Genomic DNA, 24,300 nt, shown 5'->3' with positions numbered 1-24,300 from the left:
CTTTGGGTGTGGGGATACGAGCTAGTTTGTAGGCACACTACAAGCCTTGGATGGGCTGAAGGGCCTGTTCCTGCCGTTATACCTTCACCCCGTGCCCTTGCGTGTCAGACGGAGCTGCAGAACCATCATTCAGACCGCTCAGAAGCGACCGCGTCCGTCCCCAGTCCCCCCCCCCACCCCCCGATTCAACCGTCTTTAACCCGAGGCTCTTCTGGGAGTCTGCGCGTCGTCGTCGTGGCGACGGTTCCGCAGACAGGGCCGAGGGGCCTCCTGGACGGTCGCTCCCCCGGGGGGGAGCCGAGCAGCCAGGACGGTGGTCACGCGTAGCGCCGTTTCGCGGGACAGAAGAGAACAGTGGAGCCCTTCAGCGCGGCGCTGCTGGGCCGTCCCTGCTGTGGCCCTAAAGGGGGGTCAGAGGTCGCGGCCATTAGGATGATATGGATTAGTGGGTCGTCTCCACAGAGGATCATGGGATGGTCTGGCTAGCGAAAACGCGGCCGTTCTGTTTGCTCCCCCTCCAGCTCTGGTGCATAGGTTGCGGCTGTGGCCGTCCGGTTCAGTAGCGAAGGCTCAGATCGTCGCGACTGAGCGCGTGCGGTGCATTAAACAGGACTTACCCCATGGCTGCCTAACCGTGTTCCTGGAGCGGTCCCGACGATTGCAAGTGATTGTCAAAGCCCCTGTGATCTCTAGCTGTTGGGAGAGTTGCTGAGTTGAGTGAACCTCAGACTAGATTCAGTGGCAGCTGCTTGTGATGAGTGCTTAGCTGAACTTAGATTGATCCCGAAGGTGCTGCTTACTGTTGATGGGGTTGTGAGGTGGAGTGAAACCTTCAGGATGGCAGATCTCCAGGAACAGGGTTGGGCAGCCGTGCTCTAGCTGTTGAATGAGGTGTGCTTTTAGGTTGGAGTGAACCTTAGGAGGTAGATCTCCAGGAACAGGGTTGGGCAGCCCTGCTCTAGCTGCTGAATGAGGTGTGCTTTTGTTAGGGTTGGAGTGAAAACCTACAGGATGGTTGATCTCCCGGAAGTGGTTTGAAGCTCCTGGTAAAGGAGTAGCAGACTTTTTTTTTCAGTAGTCCATAAATCTCACTTAACCGCCCCCCACCCCCACCCCTCCTTCCCACCCCCCTCACTTTGGGGGTGATGACATAGTCTCCAGTGTCAGCTATGGAATGCAAGGCCTGCATACGCTACCAAAGAATTATTCCCCACCCCCACCCTTTCTGTGGGTTGCCTTCCACACTGTGGGGGAAGCCGTGGGGGTTACAGACTGCAGCCCCGGCTTTTGAGAGAGAGAGAGAGAGAGAGAGAGAGAGAAGCAAGAGAGAGAGAGAGGGAGAGAGGGAGAAGAGAAATGAATAAAATAACAAATTGGCAAAAGAAAGAATAGAATTGGCCTGGGTTGTCATCTTTTACACCCCCTCCCATCCCCACCTCCCATCACCCCTCTGTCCCCCACGACCGACCCTCCCGATGGAATTTCTTCCAGTGGAATTTCTGTCCCTCGCTGCTTGTCTGATGTGGTTTATTTGTAAATCGGGGCTCTCACTGGAACAGAATGTAGTGACACCCCGCGCTGCCATCCTCAGAGATCAAAAGATAAAGACAACAGAGCCTCTGTGTTGGGGGGTGATGGTCGCCACCCCTCCCCCCCTCACCGCACCCCAAACACATAGCCCTCCCAACCCTTTACCCCTTCCATACACACTCGCCCTTGAAAACAAAAAAAGGTCCAATTCTGATGCTTTTTAACTATTTGAAGTGTCGGCTTTTTGGGATGTTTTTTTTTCCTTCAGAATTCCAAGCCACTGTTCTAGAAGTCTGTTGCTTTCAGTCACCGGCAGTGATTGTGACATCAGCATTAGAATGTTCAGATAAGAACATTCTAATCACATATTTGCGATCTCGCCTCAGGAATCTAGAACATGAAGCTTCTGATAGCAGCAACAAAGCCTAGGGTGTTAGGGGGTTGGGGGGTGGGGGGGGGGGGTGGGTGGGAGTGTGTGTACGTGGTGTGTTGGGGGGGGTATCTGAGAGGAGATATAGCGGAGGAATGTGTGCATGGATGTGTGAATGGGGCCTGTGATTTAAGGGGTGGGGCGGCAGCGTTCTGGAGTCGTTGTGCCCCTCCACCATAGACCATCTGGACCCCCACAAAAAAAGGGGGTGGTGAATTTGGGGGAGGGGGGTTAGTGGCTTGGTGGTTGGAGGTCTGGAATGGTGGTGGTGAAGGGTGGTTGGGGGGGAGGTGGGGGCGCAGATTTGCGGCCGCATTCCAAGATGCTGACTGTCAAGCCAATGGAATGGAAAACATGTGTAAATGAAATCAATTATGATGCAGGCTACTACAGCCGAAAAATGCCAAGAGAACATGTCATGCCCAGCCCACTCCCCCCCCCTTCTTGTTAACGGTTTGTTATCAGTGTTTTTTGTAAGGGGTTCAGATAATGACCCTTTGAGGTGTAAATGGAAGTAGGCGTTAATGGAGCCTGATCATGTAGACGACAGAGTACTACCCCCCCCACACACACACACCACCCACACACACACACACACACACACACCACATCACATCACACCACACACACACACAGACACACACGCACATATACACACACATATGCACACACACTCACGTGCGCACACACACATACACACACAAACACACATGTACACATGCACACACACGCACAGACACACTCACACGTCTGAATTTCGTTAAATAGTTGCATTTTAAAAAGATGCCAAAATATTATCAATAAAAAAGTGACATTTTATTTCCATCCTCATCCTGGTGCCAGTAAAATTCCACACATTTCACATCACGTATATTGTGTTGCAAAGAGAGTATTGTTTCTTAAAATGTATTTATTTATTTATTTATTTTGTATGGGAACAATGCTGGCTGTAGATGTCTGCATGTGTAAAAACAAACTCCTGACTAGGACAGATAAAGCTATGTTCTATTCAGCACATTCAACATAAATCCCTCTATACATCGGTCCAAATGTGCCCAAACTAGCCACAATGCCGGATTCCTACGGAAGTAATCAGCCTTCCTTTCAGTGCGAAATGAGCCAGGTTATATTGGATCAACCCATTCTTTCCAATTTGCAATTTTCAAATTTAACAGTTTAGGCATGTGGCTGATGATTGGTTTTTGGCCAAAAAAAACTATATTTGTTCAGCTTGCATGGTAGGCAAACGCCATATGAGCTACGCATAGGTACAGTTACAACTGGGGCGTGTCCAGTGGGGTGGCACTGGGCCCCTCTGGAATTTTATTGGCCGCTCCAGGTGCCACTTCTGTTTCTCCACCCAAAATAGCACATTATAATTGGCTAATATAACTGTTGTTGATGGTACGCCCCCCTCTTACTGAATCTGTAAACCCCCTCTGGCCACCCCATGAAGAAATTCCTACTGAGAAACCCTCCTGAGTTACAATAATGCAATTCTGCCGTCACACAAGGGTGCATCGCACAAGATGTGCGAAATAAAGGGAAACGTTTTTTTTGATTTTATTGTTAAGAAACAAAACCATCTGCTCCGGCTCCTACAGAGTGCCTTTGTGTAAACCCCGCAAATGTTTCGCCGTGTGTTTGTTTGTTTTTTTTGTTATGTAAATAGGCAGCTGTTGTTCACATTCGTCTGTTTTCGTTTGGAGCCCGCGCGCGGTGCTCGACGGGCTTTTTTCGCTGGGGCTCGAACGATCCTTTCGAGTTCCACGCTCCCGAGCTGATTCTCCGGGACGTTTTTGGCTTTTGTCTTCGTAGACGGTCGCGGACCGCGATTCGTTCCGCGCGCAGGGACGGGCCCGGAGATCGCTCCGATTGGTTCACGTTCGCCACCGACGGGACTTAGCCAACCTGGCGGAGTGCAGGTTTCTCAAGCCTGTCGTTCTCATCACTGGTAATTATCTTTTAGCAGCCGGCCGAGTCCAGTGTCCAATAACGTTATGTCAATGAGTTATCAATCAATCAAATTTTATTTGTGTAGCGTATTTTACAGCAGTTGTCACTGTACGCTTTACAGACAACCCTGGCCTAAACCCCCACAGGAGCAAGCCTACAAGGCAACAGTGGCAAGGAAAAACTTCCTGTGGCAGATGGGAAGAAACCTTGGAAGGAACCAGGCTCAAGGGGGAAACCCATCCTCCTCTGGTCGGGTCAGGGTATCTGCCTCACTGGAGTCTGTGCTTCCGTGTGTGTGTGTAGGTGTGTGTGTGTGTGTGTGTGTGTGTGTGTGTAGGTGTGTGTGTGTGTGTGTGTGTGTAGGTGTGTGTGTGTGTGTGTGTATCTGTGTGTGTGTGTGTGTGTGTGTAGGTGTGTGTGTGTGTGTGTGGGTGTGTGTGTGTGTGTGTGTGTGTAGGTGTGTGTGTGTGTGTGTGTATCTGTGTGTGTGTGTGTGTGTGTGTGTGTGTGTGTATGATAGTCAGTTGCTATTGTCTTTTGTAAGTCAGTGACATGCAGGGAGCGGACGCTGCAACTGGTTGCCACGGGCACCGGTAGTCTTGGTGCAGCCTTGGAACTAGAACTAGTGTCATTTTCGGCCTCGGTGCCTGGCGCGATGGTGACGTCATCATCGCGTTGCTGCGGCAACGTTACGCAAGCTTTTTTATTTTTTTTGTTGTATCGCTATCACTAACGTGGCACACGGCCGACTCGCTTAACGTTCAAAGCACCGTTTCCCGCTTGTGCGTTTCTACAGTTCTACACCTGGCTGCAACTCAACAGGACACCAGAAATTCCTGTTGCTAATCAGAAGCATCCTCCCCTTGAGAGAGAGAGACAGAGAGAGAAAAACTGAGCTTGGAAGGAATGTGAGAGTCGTTTGTCTGGTGAGTCTGTTCTCATATCTGTATTATCGCTATGTGGCAACGTCGCTACTGAGTTCTCTCGAAAGTAGCAAGGCAGGAAAGGGCTTTAGCGGTGATGTTCGCCTCCCTGGGGGGGGCGGGGGGGGGGGGTGACGACTCTCATGGCCTTTGTGAGAAAGGCTTCCGCACTGCCAGGACTTTTCAGAATGCCCCTGGCTGTGACCAGTGGACTCATTTCAATGGCGCTCATTGCAGGCCTTCTTCCACCCTCTGCTCCCCCCGTCCCCCCGTCCCCACCCCCCCCACCCCCACCCTATCTTCTTCTGTGTGAAGTCAATGGCTCTTTTTGTTTGGCTGCCCAGATTTCATGCCTCGACACAGGATGAGATTTCTGCCCCCCCCCCCCCCCGAAAAAAAGGTCCCATTGTTCCACTTTCAGCCCAGTCAACTGATGAGCATCACAAGCTGAGGGGGAGAGAGAAAGTGAGAGAGAGAGAATGACTGAGAGAGAGAGAGAAGTGAGAGAGAGAGAGAATGACTGAGAGAGAGAGAGAAAGTGAGAGAGAGAGAGAATGACTGAGAGAGAGAGATATTGGGATTGATTCATGAATTTGCAATTTTTGTTTCGCATTTTCTCATTTCTCTGTTATTCTTAGTCTTGCAAATTTGGTGAGCATTTAATTTGTTGTGAGCTGTCTGGGTTTAAAAAAAAAAAAATTATTTATTTGTTTCTTTGAATGCCACACAGAGTATTTGTCTCGAATTTGCTTTTGAGAAATTGGAAAGATTCGAGAGACTGAAAAACAAAATCTGAGCACCAGAGAGACAGAGAGAGAAGAGAAAGAATGAGTGGGAGATGACCCCCCCGCCCCCCAGCAAAAGAACCAAAAAAAGACAATCTTGTTAAGTCACTCTTTTAAATGCACAACAGAAGAATCACCAGAGGCAACCTTGAAACTGCAGTTACTCCGTTGGAGTCAAGGGGAACGCTGCTCCAGCAGTTAAAGCCTGAATAATGGATTCTATAAAAGGCATTAATTGTAAGTTCTGAGCCCCCCCTGCCCCCCATAACGCTGCATGTCATTCTTTCCCTCCTTCCGTTCTGTCACCATTTTAAATGCCAGCAGGAGTGACTGATAAAAAAAAACCCCTGACCACCAGCAGGTTAATACATCTTATCATTAAATTACCCCCCCCCTCCAAATAAAACAAATAACCCAAGGGTGGATCTTCCCTGTTCCCTGGTCGGAGGGATGGGGGGGCAGTGGAGGGATTGGGGCCCCATTATATGCACGCAGTCCCAAATAGTAGGGCGATGGATGGATGGATGGACGAGCAAGACTTTCTGTTCTTATTTTTTTTTCTCCTTCGTTTTAATTCCTTTTCTCCTTCGTTTCATTCCATCATAATCGTCGCTGTCGGGCAATTTACGGTCACTAAATGAACAACAACAACAACAAGCAAACGACGTAGCGAGTCGACGCGCCCAAACGTAATGACTCGTCGCATGCGTTAAAGCCAGCTGCAACGGCAGTGCGATTACGGACGGACGGACGGAGTGTAGCACAGTGGGTAAGGAACTGAGCTTGTAACCGAAAGGTCGCAGGTTCGATTCCCGGGTAAGGACACTGCCGTTGTACCCTTGAGCAAGGTACTTAACCGAAATTGCTTCAGTATGTATCCAGCTGTATAAAATGGATACAATGTAAAATGCTGTGTAAAAGTTGTGTAAGTCGCTCTGGATAAGAGCGTCTGCTAAATGCCTGTAATGTAATGTAATGTAATGATTAACTGCCGTCGTTGTCCGATTTCTGCGGGAGCAACGGGAACGGTCTGAGTTTGCGTTCGTTATCGAACGCGTGCGACGGTGTTTCCGTTCGCCTCTCGCATCCGAGCGTTGCTGAGTGTCTACGAGATCCTGTTGACATATTTCCAGTTGGATGCTACTGTGATTCGTCTGGAACCACATTCATGCGCGCATCGCATGTTTATGAGTTGCCATGTTTTTTGTTGACGCATTCACGTCTCATGATCTGTTTTAAGTATTACATTACATTACATTACAGGCAGATGCTCTCATCCAGAGTGACTTACGCAACTTTTTTTTTACGTAGCAGTTGCATTGCGTCCATTTATACAGCTGGATATATACTGAAGCAATGCAGGATAAGCACCTTGCTCAAGGGTACAACGGCAGTGTTCTACCCAGGAATCGAACCCATGACCTTTAGGTTACAAGACCACTTACTTGCCCATTATTCTAGACTGCCACCAACTAGTGCAGGTTTCACTCTTTGTGCGTAGGTGCATGTTCAGATAATGAAAGAATTGAGAACTGCTACAAGGACAGGAAACTAACTTTTTCATCCACTGGCCACATCCCAAATTTCACCAGCCAATTTCACAGTTATTCCAGAAAGCTAGATATTTTGAATCGAACAGGACCTCCAAGTGATGGGTGGTTAGGCCTACCTGCCAAAGTGGCTGGTAGAGTAAACTTAGCAGCCGCAGGTAAAATAAAATGTAGGTGTTAATTTCCCATCCTCACTGCTACTATCTGCAGTCATTAATTCTGATTTCAGCATTGGTATAGAGATTATCTGGGGTGGCAGTGTAGTAGTCTTGTAGCAGCAGCAGTGGTCCTACACCCTAAAGATCACAGTCTCGATTCCTGGGTAGAACACTGCTGTTGTACCCTTGAGCAAGGTACTTAACCTACATTGCTTCAGCATATATCCAGGTGTATAACTGAATGCAATGTAAAAGGAAAAGTCATGTAAGTCGCTCTGGATAAGATGCTGTACTCTGCACATGTGCGGGGAGTATTAAGGGCGGGTATGGTAAGTACTGTACCTCACATGCATGCAGTCAGCACTTACGGGAAAAGGGCCTCTACGTTTCTGCTTAGAGAACAGAGGCCACTTCTCAGCTGGTATTCCCCTACAATCCCTGCTGTGGCTGAGAGAGGACGAAAGAAAAATGAAAGTGAAAGAGCGAACGTGATAAATGGCGTGTTAATGAATCTCCAGGCTGAGACATTCTTGGGTTTTCCAGGGGACCTCCAGCTGCCCGGTCACACAGGGCCGCTGTGTTACACAAGCTCTCTCTCTTTCACTGTTACACACACTCTCTGTTACATACACACACACACACACTCTGTTACACACACACACACATGCTCTCTTTCACTGTTACACACACTCTGTTACACACGCACACTCTCTTTCACTGTAACCCACACACTCTGTTACACACACACTTTTTTAAACTGTAACCCACACACTCTGTTACACACACACATGCTCTCTTTCACTGTTACACACACTCTCTGTTACATACACACACACACTGTGTTCTCTTTCACTGTGACCCAAACACGCTCTCTTTCACCGTTGGCAGTCTGGGGCCGAACATCGCAGCGAGAGCACTGGTCAGGCCCGTATGTTTATGAGGTCGAAAGGGTGCCTGCAGTTTTATGAGGAGTATTATGAGGAAGCAGATAGTTCAGCGGGTGAAGCGCGATCCGGATCTCAACCACCGTTTGTTATTATCCTCACAAACGAGCATTTGTCATTCACTCCCACTCGAGAACCCACTCCAGCCCATACATTTACATTAGACGTGGATGTGTGCTTGTATGCAGGCAATGAATTCTGTCCGTACGATGGAAGAATTTTGATTGCGGAAAGACGGCTGTAGCTCCACAATAGCTGGAAAGAAGGATTCTTTCTAAAAGAACTCTACTGCAAACGACGTTAGAGATTCTGTATCTGGGTCTACGGCATTGTCTTCCACGGGGCGGCTCGGTGGTGCAGTGGGGTAACTCTGCCGCCTCGCTGCTGTCTGAATCCCGGCCCGGGGCCTTTCTGTGGGGTGTCCGCTAAATTGGGGTCTAAACCCTATGCATGTGTGGGTGATTGGGGTGTGTGTGGCCAGGGATGGACTGGCAAACTGTCCTGGGCTTATTCCTGCCTCTCGCCCAGCTGCATGCTGGGATAGGCTCCGGCACCCTCCCCACCGCGACCCTGACCAGGAATAAGTAGGTATAGATGGTTTGCCATCCATGATGTACAGAATAATAAATAATAAATTAAATTAAATTGAAAAAAACAATTCTTAAGGAACAGTGAAGTAAAAGCATAATCATAAAAAAGTATTTTTGAAAATTTATAACGCACAATAAAAGGCATTGATTAATGCTTGAGCCATGATAGCCTAATTATTTTTGTATTTCATTTTTTGTCATTAAGTATTGATTTTATTTTATTTTATTTTTTAAACCAGGGGCTGTTTTTATAGCCTGACAGGGGATCGGCTGAAACAAATTACAATTATCAGTAAAACGTTAAATAAAACCCAGCAGTGAAAATAAAATGGTTTTATGAGGAAAGCTCGGTCTGACTGGCCGATGTGTAAAAGGGGTTGGAGGACATGACTGGCAGTTGGGTCGGATCCCAGAACGAGCTGTAGGTTTGAAATAAGTGCAAACAGGGCTCTGACCGGGTGTACAAGTGCACGTTTTGGTGCCCCAGAAACAAGAAGTAACCGGGGGGGTGATCGATCAGGTATCAGGGGCGAGGAGATGGGTGGGTGGGGTGTCATTTACATTACATTATAGATTCTTAGCAGACGCTCTTATCCAGAGCGACTTACAACAAGTGCATTACAAAACTCAGAGACAAGCGCTATACAACATTCCTGCAAGAGAGCTACAATAGGTATAACTTTGCTTAGGTATAAGTGTGAATTGTACACCCTATTTTTTTTTTTTTTTTTTTTTTTTTTGGAAAAAAAATGTTAGAGGGTAGTGGGGGGTGATGAGGTGAGATGTAGCTTGAAGAGGTGAGTCTTCAGTCTACGTTTGAAGACGGCCAGGGTCTCTGCTGTTCTGACTTGCACAGGAAGGTCATTCCACCACCGTGGGGCTAGAACAGACAGGAGGCGTGACCGGGTGCTGGTGCGAGCCGGGGCAGGGACCAGGCGACATGTGGCAGCAGAACGGAGAGGTCTAGCTGGGGTGTAGGGTCTGATGAGTTGACGTAGATAGGGAGGGGCTGACCCCTGGCTGCTTTGAAGGCAAGCACTAATGTTTTAAATTTGATGCGAGCCATCACGGGGAGCCAGTGGAGGGTGGTGAGCAGGGGGGTAACGTGGGAATGTCTGGGGAGGTTGAAGACCAGACGCGCTGCTGCGTTCTGGATGAGTTGCAGGGGTCTGATAGATGATGCTGGGAGGCCAGCAAGCAGGGAGTTACAGTAGTCCAGGCGGGACAGGACCACTGCCTGGACGAGGAGTTGGGTCGAGTAAGTTGTGAGGAAGGGGCGGATCCTCCGGATGTTATACAGGAAGAACCTGCATGAACGTGTCACTGCTGAAATGTGCTCGGTGAGGGACAGTCTGTTGTCCATCACCACGCCAAGGTTTCTAGTTGAGGGTGATGGTGTGAGGATGGTATTACCTAGGGAGATAGAGAGATCAGAGAGAGGGGAGTTAAGAGCCGGAATATAAATGAGCTCTGTCTTACCTGGATTGAGCTTGAGATGGTGGCGGACCATCCAGCTCTGAATATCACTCAGGCAGGCAGTGATGCGGGCTGAGACCTGTGTGTCAGAGGGTGGGAAGGAGAGAAACAGTTGTGTGTCATCAGCATAGCAATGGTAAGACATACCATGAGCTGTGATGACAGGGCCAAGGGACTGGGTGTAGAGAGAGAAGAGGAGAGGACCAAGGACCGAGCCCTGTGGGACTCCGGTGATGAGGGGGTGTGGCGCAGATACTTTACCAGCCCAGGCTACCTGGAAGGAGCGATCTGAGAGGTAAGACTCAATCCAATTGAGGACTGTGCCACAGATCCCCATTGCAGATAGGGAGGACAGGAGGGTGGGGTGGTCGACTGTGTCGAAGGCTGCCGATAGGTCCAGAAGTAATAAGACGGAGGAGAGGGAGGCTGCTCGGGCTGCGTGGAGAGCTTCGTTGACAGAGAGGAGTGCGGTCTCTGTCGAGTGGCCTGGTCTGAATCCAGACTGATGGGGATCGAGGAGCTCATTCTGTGAAAGAAACACAGAGAGTTGATTTGATGCAGCACGTTCAATGGTTTTGACAGAAATGGAAGGAGAGATACCGGTCTGTAGTTCCCAATGATGGAGGGGTCTAGTGTGGTCTTTTTCAGGAGGGGGAGATGAGGGCCTTCTTGAAGGTTGACGGGAAGCAGCCGGATGTCAGGGAGGAGTTAACCAGGGAGGTGATGAATGGGAGAATCTCGGGTGAGATTGCCTGGAGGAGTGGTGAGGGAATGGGGTCAAGGGCACAGGTTGTGGGGCGATGGGAAAGTAGGAGTTGTGAAACCTCAGAATCGGTGAGGGGAGAGAAGTCGGAGAAACAAGGGGAAATGGTGAGGGAGGGGGAGAGTACAGGTTGAGGGGTGGGGAGTTGGGAGCCAGTGACCGTAAGCAGAGGAGTGGAGAGACAAGGGGAGGGGAGCATAGGGTGAGGTGGAGTGCAGAAGGAGTTGCGGATGACTGCAATCTTCTCGTCAAAGAAGGTTGCAAAGTCGTCAGCAGTGAGCGAGGACTGAGGGCGTGCAGATGGCTGGCTGAGGAGAGAGGAAAAGACAGAAAACAGTTGCCGAGGGTTAGAACGGTAGTTATGGATTTTGGTTTGATAGTAGTTTACCTTGGCAGCAGTCACCGTGGAGGAGAACGCTGCAAGGAGGGATTGGTAGGCAGAGAGGTCTGAAGCATCTCTGGATGTCCTCCACTTCCTCTCTGCTGCACGGAGTCCAACCCTGGAGGTGCGTATGGCATTGGACATCCACGGGCGGGGAGGAGATGGACGTGTTGGCCTAGAGACAGTGGGGCAGAGGGAGTCAAGAGCAGATGTAAGGGAGGAAAGTAGGGAGGTGGATGCAGAATCAGTGGGGAGGGTAGTGAAGGATTCGAGAGGAGGGAGGGCAGCAGTGACAGATGAAGCAAGAGAGGAGGTTGAGAGGGAGCAGAGATTGCGGCGGACAGATACAGTGGGTGTGGGGGGAGAAGGTGGGTGAGAGGGAGCAAGGGGGAGGGAGAAGGAAACGAAGTGGTGGTCAGAGGTGTGCAGAGGGGTTACAGTGATATCGGTGCAAGGGCTATTCCTCAGAAAAACCAGGTCGAGGAGGTTGCCCGCCTTGTGGGTAGGGGGAGATGACTGTAGGGAGAGGTCAAAGGAGTGGAGGAGATGTAGGACAGCTGAAGACTGGGATGTTTCCAGGTGGAGGTTGAAATCTCCAAGCAGGATCAGTGGGGTGCCGTCCTCAGGGAAAGAGCTGAGTAGGATATCCAGCTCATCGATGAAGTTTCCCAGTGGACCTGGGGGGCGATAAATGACAACAATGTATAGATTAGTTGGACAGGTGATTGAAACAGAATGGTATTCAAAACTGAATCGGGGTAGGTCAGAGAGAGGTAGGGCCACACTTGTCAGAAGCAGATCGCTGACCGATGTGGGTGGGAGAACAATTAAAATGTCTAAAAAAATATATAAACATTAAAAAAAAAAAAAAAAACCTGATTTGTGTAGCACAAGTGTGGCTGTGGCCCTAAATGACCACATAAAGAGAGAGAGAGAGAGAGAGAGAGAGAGAGAGAGAGAGAGAGAGAGAGTGTGAGAGAGAGAGAGCGAGAGATAGAGTTGATGTTGCCATGGTTACGGCATACGTAGCATTGACTGTTGATTGTTATTACGTGTTTGTGTAGCTGAAGACTGCCGGAACACCCAGGGCTTTCCAGGACCTTTTGAGACAATGGGCTCTATCACTCAGTGCAAGCTCCACTCATGGGCAGTGAATCCTGGCGTAAGTAGGATTTAAAAATTTTTTTTATAGCTGACTCCTGCCCCAGAACGACCAGACAAGGAACGAATCGAAGAAAGTTAGCCCGTGCAGAGCTAAGCCCTTTGATTGGTCGGAGTCAAAAGCGCACCTGTCGGTCACTCCCTCCTGCTGTTGCTGCAGTCGCCCAGACAGTGACGGCTGTGAGATTTTTCATGAGTGTTGCGTTCTAACTGGCAACCAGACCGCCAGATTCACATAATCTGTCTTTCCTAGGGGTCAAACCGTCTGTGTCACTGTGCATTGTCTCAATAACCCCCTAAGACCCCTGTCGGGAAGACGAGTCTCTGGTCTTAATCTCAAGATCCACATCTTAAATGAAGCTGAAACCAACACTACAAGGGACATTTAAAAAAAATTAATGTCCGGGGGTGGGGGGGTGGGATTGGGGGGGTGGGGGGGATTGTTACCCCAGACACTTGAATGTCAGAAAAATGAAACATTTAATCTTTTTTTTTTTCAACCAGTTCTCAGGAGGATGTTGAAGCGTCGCACGTATGCACGAAGTACAACGTTAAAAATACCTGCATGTTCGAGCGTTGCAACATTTTCACCGAGAGCCCGACTGAGTGATGTCATGCTCTTTCGCGCGTTCCGATGGTTACCTGGCCTGTGTGCGTGAGGCGTCTGTGTCCTTGCTGAATACCTGATCACGGATCCCCATTAACACCGCTAATCCTTCTGCAATCAAGGAGGAAGTAAAGTTCATGGTTCTGCGGCACAGAACACAGACAGGTGTCTTTGAAAAGCAAACTTTTAAAAGCTTGTTTAACATGGGTTTGGTGCATTAAGGGGGATTCCAGGATCTTAAATGTTCAGTCAGTTCTGAAGGGCTGCAGTGTTTGCGGTTTTTTTTTTGTGTGTTCCTGTCAATCTGCAAGAAATGGTACTAAGATAAGTAAGTGTTGAGTCTTTCGCCAATGAGAAGAGTTAGATTTAGCACTCAAAGAGCAGCTTCTGTGGCTCTCCAGGGATGAAGTTTGAATGGTGTTTGTAAACAGGAATTATTAGCTAAAATCCCCAGCAGGGCCCCATGTTTAATTCTGTTTATTAAGAGTTATGAAGTCAAAAAAAAATTAATGTGGTAAATTATTATATGTACAGTATATATCATATAAAATGTACAGATTGGCTCAGCACATGAACCTGGAATGGCAGTGTACTGTGCCAGATAGCAAACAGGGTTTGCACCTCTGAGGTTGTGGGTTAAGTTTCTTGGTGGAAAAATGTTCTTGTACTCCCGAGCAATAAACTTTGCCTGAATTGCTTTAATGGTAAACATCCACTTGTATAATATGGGTTGACTGTTTAAGAATTTCAACTTTTCTCTGGAAAAATGTTTAATATTTAATGGGGGCGTCACTTTATCATGTTGTAGCGCATTGAAAAAACATCTCCAACCGGTCCGGGTTTTTCGCTTGCGAAAGTCACGTGAGACATTCCGGAACACTGAGGACAGAGGGCCCAGTGACATCACAATCACCCTGCGTGCGCAAGGCCCCATAACGGAGGAGGCTGGAGCGAGTGTTGTTGCCAAGGAGACAAGGTGATGCCGTTGAGTCATTCGGGTTGCTGATCCCATCGGATGAAGTATCAGAGAGAGGAGAGAAAACAGGCAGGTATCTGTGCCTGGAGAAAATAAAAATGAAAAGCTGCTGGGAGACACAAAGATCACGAACGATGTCACCCAGAGCACAGCTTGTCAAAATGAATACGGAATTCATCCCAGGGTTCAATATTTCTCAAGTCAGTCATACAAACAGCATGCTAGCAACAAAAAAAACACTAAACAAACGAACAAAAAAAAAACAAACACTATGCTGAAGTAGCTTCAGTCAGTTCCGGAATATTCCGGTATGCTGGTGTACAGGTGAGGGGATATGAAAAGAGCTCTCTGCAATATGTACGGGATTTAAAAAAAGCTTCTAATATTTGGCTTGGCCCTGGCAGTCATTCAGATTTTAATCAGATTTGGGATTAAAAGATTTGGATGATACGAATGACAACAGGGATGATGATGATGACCATAACAGTGACGGGAAGCAAATCCTCCCAAATGTTAGAGGCTTGGATGGAAGGTGATGTGATGGGGGGTACAGTGCCCGTCTGACACACACACACACAGGACACACAGACACACACGCACACACACACATAGACGCACACGTACAGACACACACGACACACACAGACACACACACACACTCACACACACACACACACACACACACAGGACACACACGCGCACACGCGCACACACACATAGACGCACACGTACAGACAAACACAACACACACAGACTCACACACACACACACACGGCACAGAACATATAAAGCAGGGGTGCTCAGCTGCAGTCCGGGAGGGCCAGTTTAAACGCTGGTTTATCGTTCCAACCAGTTATTATGACAGTAGAAGTTGTTCACTCCAAAATTATACCGCAGCGAAACATTTTCACCCAAGGTACACATGCAATCTGCAGCTGAAGCGTTTATTATAAACAGGGTTTATTATAAAAGACATAAATAAGGAAATATAACTCAAATAAAAAATTTTGTCTCATAAAAAAATAAAGCGCGGAAGTTGGAATGAAATCCTGGAATGGAACAGCCCTTCCTTGGCGCACCGGTGAGGGAGTAAGAATCCTGTCAGCGAGACGTGTGGGGCGACGTTCTGTTCTTCTCTGGTAACGGCACACGGAACTCTTAGCACTCTTGACGTTCCAGATTCCATCGCTGCCTGCGATCCCGCTGAGACCCTGCAGCCATCGGAGCCTCTGCAGGAGTTACTCCTCAACGCGTCGACACTTCAGGAGTTACTCCTCAACGCGTCGACACCCCCGCTCTGCAGCTCTGCCCCTTCATTGGCTGTCTCTGCTGACAGGGGGACAACGTTGGCTTTGCAGCTGAAGTGGCGGGCTCTAGTTCACATTACTGACGACTTACAAGTCTGACTGGAATGAAATGAAACCTCATCATTCCTCCCTCAAATACACAGAGGTGTGAAATACAAATACACGGAGGTGTAGAAGTCCAGGGGTCAGAAAGCGAAAGTCCTGCCGTGTGTTTCTTTCACCGTTGAGTTCAGGCAGCTGACTTCACTAATTACTTCTACCTCCTGGCTGAAGAATCGTGCCGATTAATGTTTACCGCCATGACGAGCCCTTCCGCTTTTCTGTCACACATGAACGCACGGCTGTTGGTTGGCATGGTGACAGCTGAATGGAAAAGCTGCACCCCCCCCCCTTCATTTCAGCGAAAAAAGAAAGGGTCGTTGAACTTGAGGAAGTAACAACGTGGCAGGAAAAACAGCCTATCATTTGAAGGGGCTTCTGTTTTGAGGGACTGGTTATTGGTCTAAAATTCAAACCCAAAGTATCCTCTGAGTGCCCTCGGAGTATATTCTGAGTATCCTCTCAGTATCTTCTGAGTGTCCTCTGAGCATCGTCTGAGTATCTTCTGAGTGTTCTCTTGAGTGTCCTCCCAGTTTCTTCTGAGTGTGCTCTGAGTATCGTCTGAGTGTCCTCTCAGTATCCTGTCAGTATCTTTTGAGTGTCCTCTCAGTATCCTGTCAGTATCTTTTGAGTGTCCTCTCAGTATCTTTTGAGTGTCCTCTTGAGTGCCCTCTGAGTATCGTCTGAGTAACTATTGAGTATCCTCTGAGCACCTTCTGCAAGCTCTCCTCAGAGAGCTCTGATTTCAAATTAAAATTTTTTTTTTTCCAATTGGGTTGTCATTACACACAGACACATCTGAAATGAAGCAGATTGACTAAGTGGCCCGGCTCATTCAGATAATTCAGGTGAAGAGCTCTTGTCCCCTCACCGTCGGCATTCGGGTCGCTATCAGTACGCGCTCAGAGCTGTACTACTGATGTTATCCAGGAAAGAGGCAGATTTCAGAGGCATTTCGATTCCAGCCCTGCCAGGGATGGGGATTTACAAAGGAATTCTGTGGCAAGGAAGGAGGCCATTTCCATTTGAGATCCAAATAAATCAACGAAAACAAAACTGGCTAACTGACCAAAAGCTATGCGACTAAAAATTAATGTTTTTCAGATAAAGCATATATACACAGTATATTGCTATTGAGCTCTTCTTGTACTCTTCAGCAGGATAAGTAACCTGATTTGTTTTGGGATAATATCCAGCTGTGTAAATGGCTTGTATGCGAAAAAGTTGCTCTGGATAAAGCAATGCTGAAACCAAGCTTTCAGCCCCAGGCCATAAAATTTTAACCCCCCCCCCCTGCCCACCCACTCAATGCCCTCTTCCCCACCCACCCAACGCACTCTCCCCGCACCCACCCAATGCCCTATCCCCCACCCACCCAACACTGTATCCCCACCCACCCAATGCCCTATCCCCCACCCACCCAACGCCCTCTCCCCCACCCACCCCCCAATGCCCTATCCCCCACCCACCCAATGCCCTCTCCCCCCCACCCACCCAACAACCTCCCCTGACCGGCAGCCATAGCAATTACTCACCACCGGCCAAAACGGAAACACACCGTAGAGGGGGCCAGACCTGGCATCCCATTGGATGATTGGTGAATTGGTGAATGGCCTGTGCACTGTGAGGGAACGGACGGCACAGATTAGATTAAGTCAGCTGACGCAGTTCAGACTCCATTCATTTCCATTCATTAATCTTACCGCCGGGCCACTCGCCCGACCCTCCGGTTCACGATAACTTCCACAATATTTGGCTCACAATAGAGCCCCTTGTGTCCCTTTCTAATCGATTTCCCCCCGAGCCCTTAACCGACCGTCCCGAGAACGACAGCTGAGGGAGGGTAACGGTCACGCAGGCCGAGAGACAACGCTGAGACTATCAGAGTATTTACAGCAAGATTCCTTCCGGCTAAATACGCGAGTATTTAAATTAACCACAAGCAATCTAATTTAAGACTTTTAGTTTCTTTGTTTTAGTACAGGAAAGAAATAAAAATTCAGTTTAAAACTGTGCTGGTCTCCCGTGCTTAGTGTATCCTGTAATTTTTTGTTCGGTTTCCATGCTGCAGAAAGAACAAGATAAACTGTAGAAAGTTCCAGAAGTCAAGAGCAGGTAAGAACAGGAAACAGCAGCGCGGGTATGGGAGAGACATAGTCACGCTGTGTTTTTGCATTAGAATTAACAAGGAGGTATCTAAAGGCCGCAGGACTGATTTACTGCAAAGATGGGAGCGCTTGGGCTTATTTTAGAAATGCTGAGGCCTTGAGAGCTATGCATGTTTTGCTTTATGAGGTTTTTTTTGCTGTTGTTGTTTTGTTTATCTTTTATCATTTTACCAGGCAATTCCCAGCACGCCAATGAAAACAATCAACCACTCGCGTTACATGCATAAACAAACAACACGATTCATGCATCATAAATTTTAATGTGTTTATCCATTGCCTTTTTTTTATAGAATGGAAACTTTGGTTCTGAGCTCGCTGCTCCTCTGTCTCACTCAGAAGACCTCGGGAGGTAACAGAAATGTCATGGGAAGGCAGCAGAGGAAATGTGAGAATGTGAAGAATCAGATCATTCTGCCAGATTCCATAGCCACACACTGACATTCACTCACACTCACTCACTCACACAAGAGCGCGCACACACACACACACACTGTGTGCTCACGCACACTCACACACATCAACCGAAACTGTGCATGCACGCACAAACAGACACACACAAAAATGTGCATGCACGCACACACACACACACACAAGCCAAACAGTGCACGCAACCACACACATACACACACACAAAACTGCATGTGCGCACACACACACACACACACAACTGTGCATGCACACACACACACACACACACATATACACACACACCAAAGAGTACACACAACCACACACACATACACAACCACATAAGCAATGATATAATCTCAGAACGATGCACAGTGCCACAAAGGCACACGTGCAGCGTGCTCACACACGGAGAGCAGAGACTGCCGTTAGACAGGGAGTCAGGAAAGGAAAGAGCTGACCGGGGCGAAGGGAGGCGTGCGCTCTGCTGAAATGGTGGCGGGGCTCAGTTTTTAAAGATGGCGGCGCTGGCGGAGAGTGTGCGCTTTGGCAATATGTCATGCCAATCAAGCGTTTGAATTGAATTGAACTGAATTAAATGACTGATAAATAGAGAGAGAGAAGAGAGAGTGAGTGTGTGTGCGTGTGTGAGAGAGAGAGAAGACAGAGAGAGAGAGAGAGGAGACGGAGACGGCCTCTGCTTCATGCTCTCTATAGCATTCCGGTTGCTAGGGCAACGGTATCCCTCTCCCTGGTTACCGGCTGAAAGATTCCGGCGGTTGGGGGTGATCAAAATGTGTTAAGCTGGGACTGACTGAGGTACACAGACACACACACGCACATATATACACGCAGACACACAGACACACACATGCACATGCACACACATATATACACACGTACACGCACACGCACACACACACACACACGCACATGCACGCACACGCACACACACACACACACACACACATGCACGCACATATATACAACGCCACACACACACGCAGACACACACACCACATGCACGCACACGCACACACACACACACACACACATGCACCACATATATACACCCCGCACGCACACACATGCACACACACACACACACACACACTATGCACACACACAGCAACACACAACACACACCACATATATACACGGCACAACACACGAGCGACATGCACGCACAATAAAAGGCACACACATCCAAGCAGCCTCACAGACCACACACTCACTGCACCCTTACCGCCACACACACAACAGACACACACAACAACACAACGCACATCACGCCAACTAATACCACGTACACACAGACTGACACACACACACACAACACACACGCACATGCCGATAATCACGCCACACACATGCAGCACAACCAATGCGCCACCACTCTCCGGCACAAAGGTTCGATGTCATATAACAATAAGGACGAATTTCCAACAGCCTTTTCGAAAGCCAATGCCTCATCATTTCTTCCCTCCGCAACGACAACAGCAAATGAGAAAAAAATCAAAGCAGCTTCCGGCTGGGTTCATGACAGACTGATCACCCTCAACAATACCAGCAATGAGCTGCTGTCCTAAACAGGCTGAACTCGTATCCCCTCGCGTTCTTCACAGCCATGACTATTTTTGATGTGAGTAAAACCTCCCTAATAAATAATTATTCCACAATTATTTAAAATCACAAAACCTAATCTAAATCGCAAACTGAACGGGGGTTAAACCGCACGCGTTTTTTGGGACGCCTCACGACTCGGACCGAGACGCTGGAGAACAGCGCCCCGGTCTGCGAACGTGAACCTGGACGAGCAAGAGAAGACCTGCCTGTCAATCACCTCGCCTACGAGAGGCTGTTTCTCTCCTGAACGGGACTGGACTGACACACTGGCAAGAGGGGATGGGGGGGGGGGGCACATGGGTAGGCGGGAAAAAAAAAAAACACGCAGGAGGAGCTATTTATACATTAATATTTTGTCAATGTTCCAGCGGCAGCTTCGATGATTGGCGTACAAGGTTTTTATGGGGGCACGGTGCGTGCTCTTTTTCGATGTTCATATCCTGCCCCCTCATTTCCACCAGGCGCCCCCCCCCCACTTCACTGCAACCCCCCCCCCCAGATATCTGTGAGAGATAAGATGAAAAGGATGTGCCACTGGGTGACGGTGTGTGCGGAGTTGACTGAGAGAACGCAGAGAGTGAGAGAGAGAGAGAGAGAGGGAGAGAGGGCATATTTTTGCTCACCGTGTGGGGGTGTGGCTTGCCACTGATCACTTCCTCTCGACTGACGTGACCAGGGGAGGAAGTGAGACCTTCCACTGGGGCAATTTTTAACAAGGGGGTCTCCTCCTTCATGTCTCTCCCACCCCCCTCTCTTTCCCTTTCTCTCTCTGTCTGTCTCTCCAGGTCACTCACTCACTCTTCTTCTTCTCTCTCTCTCTCTGTCTATCTGTTCATTGTGCTTTATCGACAGGAAGTGCATCTGTACATACTGACTAGCAAAAGGTCCTGGAAAGCCCTGGGTGTTCCAGCAGTCTTCAGCGACATAAACACAGAATAACAATCAACAGTCAATGCTACGTATGCCGTAACCATGGCAACATCAACTCTCTCTCTCTCTCTCTCTCTCTCTCTCTCTCTCTCTCTCTGATATTGTAAGATGTTACGTGGCTGTGCATATTTACGTAGCTCATTCGATCCCTGATGGATTTGTGTATTTAACTCAGCGAGGGGATTCCCCCCCCCCCCCTCCGCAGGCCTTCCGGAATGCTCGGGGCCTTCCAAACTGCCCCAGGTGTATGTGGGAAGGCAGGCAAAATTGAAACAGAAACTAAACTAATGTGAAACAAAATACTAATGCGGAATCCTCTGGCTGTGGGCAGAGATTATCTGCACTGATACTAGAAGGGATTTTATTAATTTGTTCAAATTTTGTTCAAAAAATTTGTTTTATTAAAATAATATTTAACAGAAAAATTTAATAAATAAGTATGCAGGAACTGTATGGGCAGCTTATCCTATGAGTGGCCAAGAAGCTGCCCATGAACTGTTGAATATGACTGAGTGTTCAAAATTGGTAGAAAGAAGGGAGAAACCACAAAATTAAGAAATATACCTGTTAGATGTCATGCATCAAGCAAACCAATCAAGTCTTTGATAACAGTGATGCACACGTGTGCACGCACACACACACACACACACACAAACACACACACAACCTAGTCAATCCGGTGACTGCTTTGGAAAAGGGCCTCTAGATTTGTGGCCTCCAGTGCAGAATGCTTCATGGGGGCGACTGAAATCTGGTAAACGGGTTTTTATCTCGATATCTAAAAACACGGCTGTTGTAACAATACCGCAGAGCACAGTGCAACAAGCGTGGCGTCCCCAAGGTTATGTCTGCGGTGTAAATGGCAAACGGTTGGATGTCTGAGGAGAACTCCTGCTTTTCCTACCTGTTTCATCTTTAAGCTTTCAGTATTAGTACGAAGCCCTCTTCCGCATTTTGACCAGTTTCGAATTTTTTTTTTTGCAGGCCATCGGTGGTAGACTGTAATGCTACTCACATGACAAAATTGTACCCCGCACTGCACGTTCAGGTTACAAAAACGAGTTGTTTTCGATCCTGAATGCTGATTGGTCGAGGGCGCGTTCTACAGTGACTGCTGATTGGTCGAGGGCGCGTTCTACGGTGACTGCTGATCTGGTAAAGTAACAGTAATTCAGGCAGCCTGTTTGTAAGCATTATCATTCCGTGCGCGCTAAAATAAGTAATATTTTGTCAGAAGTGAATTGTGTTTGTACTGTATGTTGTAGCTGTTTTATAAAAGCGATACGGCACCCGAGGCCGTGCTGTATGGCGAACACAGTCACGGCTACAGGAGGCTGCCGGCACTCTGCTTTCCGTTAATGCCTGACAACTCCCCCGTAAATGGTAAAATGGTAAGTGGACTGCATTTATATAGCGCTTTTATCCAAAGCGCTTTACAATTGATGCCTCTCATTCACCAGTTAGGGGTTAGGTGTCATGCTCAAGGACACTTCGACATGCCCAGGGCGGGGTTTGAACCGGCAACCCTCCGACTGCCAGACAATCGGTCTTACCTCCTGAGCCATGTCGCCCCCCGTAGCCGTGACTGCATCTCTGATACGGCACAGCCTCTCGTGCCGTATTGCCTAATCCCATAACAAGTTTTCTAACGCTACACGTTTCCTCATGTGACGGATTTTACCAACACCGTACATTTAGACCGCGCCGTAGATTTAACCCGCTGATACGCGTTAGCACCAAATACACGTTACACACAAAGCGGATCACACACCACAGAATCTGAAAATGTACTCGCACTGCGGATTCACTTCCCCACTACATTCCGTCTCACTACACATTTATTCACACTACACATTTATTCACACTACACATTTATTCACACTGCACGTTTACACACAGCGCACGTTTGCTCTGAGTGTTCGTCGGCAACCAGGGTTGTCAAACCCTCGTTCCTGGAGGTCTACCGTCCTGCAGGTTTTCACTCCAGCCCTAACAAAGCACACCTCACTCAACAGCTAGGGCAGGGCTGCCCAACCCTGTTCCTGGAGATCTACCGTCCTGTATGTTTACACTCCAGCCCTAACAAAGACACACATCTCGTTCAGCAGCAAGAGAGACACCGTTGAGCTGCTAATTTGTAGAATCCCGTGTACCAAAATCAGGGTTGAGATGTAAACCTGCGGGACGGTAGATCTCTGGGAACAGGGTTGGCCAGTCCGTGATTTACACGCGATACAAATGCGCTCACCTTAACACATTTTCTCACAGCGTACCAGTGTGTTCATACGCGCCAGACGTCCTCTCAAACATTCTCCCAAACTGAGCACCGTTTCGCCAGACAGGCCTGGACACACTCTCCCCCTTTTTTTTTGTCTCAGCCGCTTGTTTTAAAAATAGCATGGGGGGGGGGGTGGGGAGGGGGTTGGGTTGGGGAAGGGGGTGGGGGGGTGGTCGTTCATCTGGGCGTGGCAGATTGTATGCAAATTTGGAGTCATTCCCTGTCATTTGCATCTGTTGTCATAATAATGAGGTCAGCAGTAGGGCTACATGTCAGAACTCATTAACTCTGTGTCTGCCCTGCATGGCCCGACAACCAGGGAGTGGGAGAGGGAGAGGGAGAGGGAAAAAGAGAGAGTGGCCAAGAGGGAGGGAGAGAGAGTGAGGGAGAGGCAGAGAGGGCGGCAGAGAGGGAAGGAGAGAGAGAGCAGGAGAAAGGGATTAGAGGGAGAAAGAGTGAGGGAGAGAGAGACAGGCAGGAAGGGAGCAAGAGAGAGAGCAGGAGAGAGGGGGAGATGAGAGAGAGAGGCAGAGAGGGAACGAGGGAGAGAGAGAGCAGGAGAGAGGGAGTGTGAGAGCAGGTGAGATGGAGGAGATGAGAGAGAGAGGCAGAGAGGGAAGAGGAGATGAGGAGGAGAGAGAGAGAGGAGAGCAGGTGAGAGGGGCAGAGAGAGAGAAAAGAGGAGAGGCAGAGAGGACAGAGAAAGAGGACGGACACTGACAGGCTAATGCAAACCTGTGTAATGCAAAGCGAAACCTTCTGTTCTCCCTTCCGCTGGCGGAGATGGGAAAAAAAAAAAAAAAAAATCCCAGACTGACTCAGGATGAACGAATGGTCCCTGTCTCTCTGCAAGAGGTCTTCCTGGTAAGGTCAACGTGGCAATTAGGAGACCAGATGTGGAGAGTCAGACATAATAGCTAATGGGGGATGATGATGGGATGGAGGGATAGAGGGATGGAACGCCGTCGTGTTGTCGGGGGGGGGGGGGGGACGTCTCCCTGGCAACCAGAATGAAAGTTTATGATGTCACGTCCGCGCGCCCACGCACCTCACTCTTTACTGCTGTTTAGAACGCGTCGTGTGACGCTTAACGGTATCGTAACGGTCTGAGGCGAGATCGGCAGATACGCGGTCTAACGTAGACGTCCACAGGAGCGCCGAGGAGGACGGGTCCGTTTTGGCTTAATCTGCTTGCCTGTGCAACGACGACGATATTTCAGTGGGCTGTAGGTCATTTTGATGATTTCGGCCCA

General features: G+C 48.7%; 1 protein-coding gene across 3 annotated transcripts; it reads right to left on the bottom strand.

Moving 5' to 3' along the window:
- Positions 1–9,610: 9,610 nt before the first annotated feature.
- On the bottom strand, positions 9,611–12,255 carry LOC135236249 (uncharacterized). Of its 3 annotated transcripts, XM_064302512.1 has the most exons (3): positions 11,494–12,255; positions 10,617–10,868; positions 9,618–10,421 (listed from the first exon to the last, which is right to left on the bottom strand). In XM_064302512.1, the coding sequence occupies exons 1-3, from the start codon at positions 11,629–11,631 to the stop codon at positions 9,747–9,749; spliced, it is 1,065 nt and encodes a 354-aa protein (XP_064158582.1). In that variant the 5' UTR covers positions 11,632–12,255; the 3' UTR covers positions 9,618–9,746. The 3 variants fall into 3 exon arrangements, 1 of the variants encoding a protein (XP_064158582.1); XR_010324536.1 differs by lacking the exon at positions 11,494–12,255 and adding an exon at positions 10,943–10,990 and having other exon boundaries at positions 9,611–10,868; XR_010324537.1 differs by lacking the exons at positions 9,618–10,421; positions 10,617–10,868 and adding an exon at positions 10,999–11,413.
- Between the last annotated feature and the right edge of the window lie 12,045 nt (positions 12,256–24,300).

This window comes from Anguilla rostrata, chromosome 1, assembly GCF_018555375.3.
Source record: "Anguilla rostrata isolate EN2019 chromosome 1, ASM1855537v3, whole genome shotgun sequence".
NCBI classification, from domain to species: domain Eukaryota; kingdom Metazoa; phylum Chordata; class Actinopteri; order Anguilliformes; family Anguillidae; genus Anguilla; species Anguilla rostrata.
Note: the sequence above shows the minus strand (reverse complement) of the source record. Positions and strands in the feature narration are given on the sequence as shown.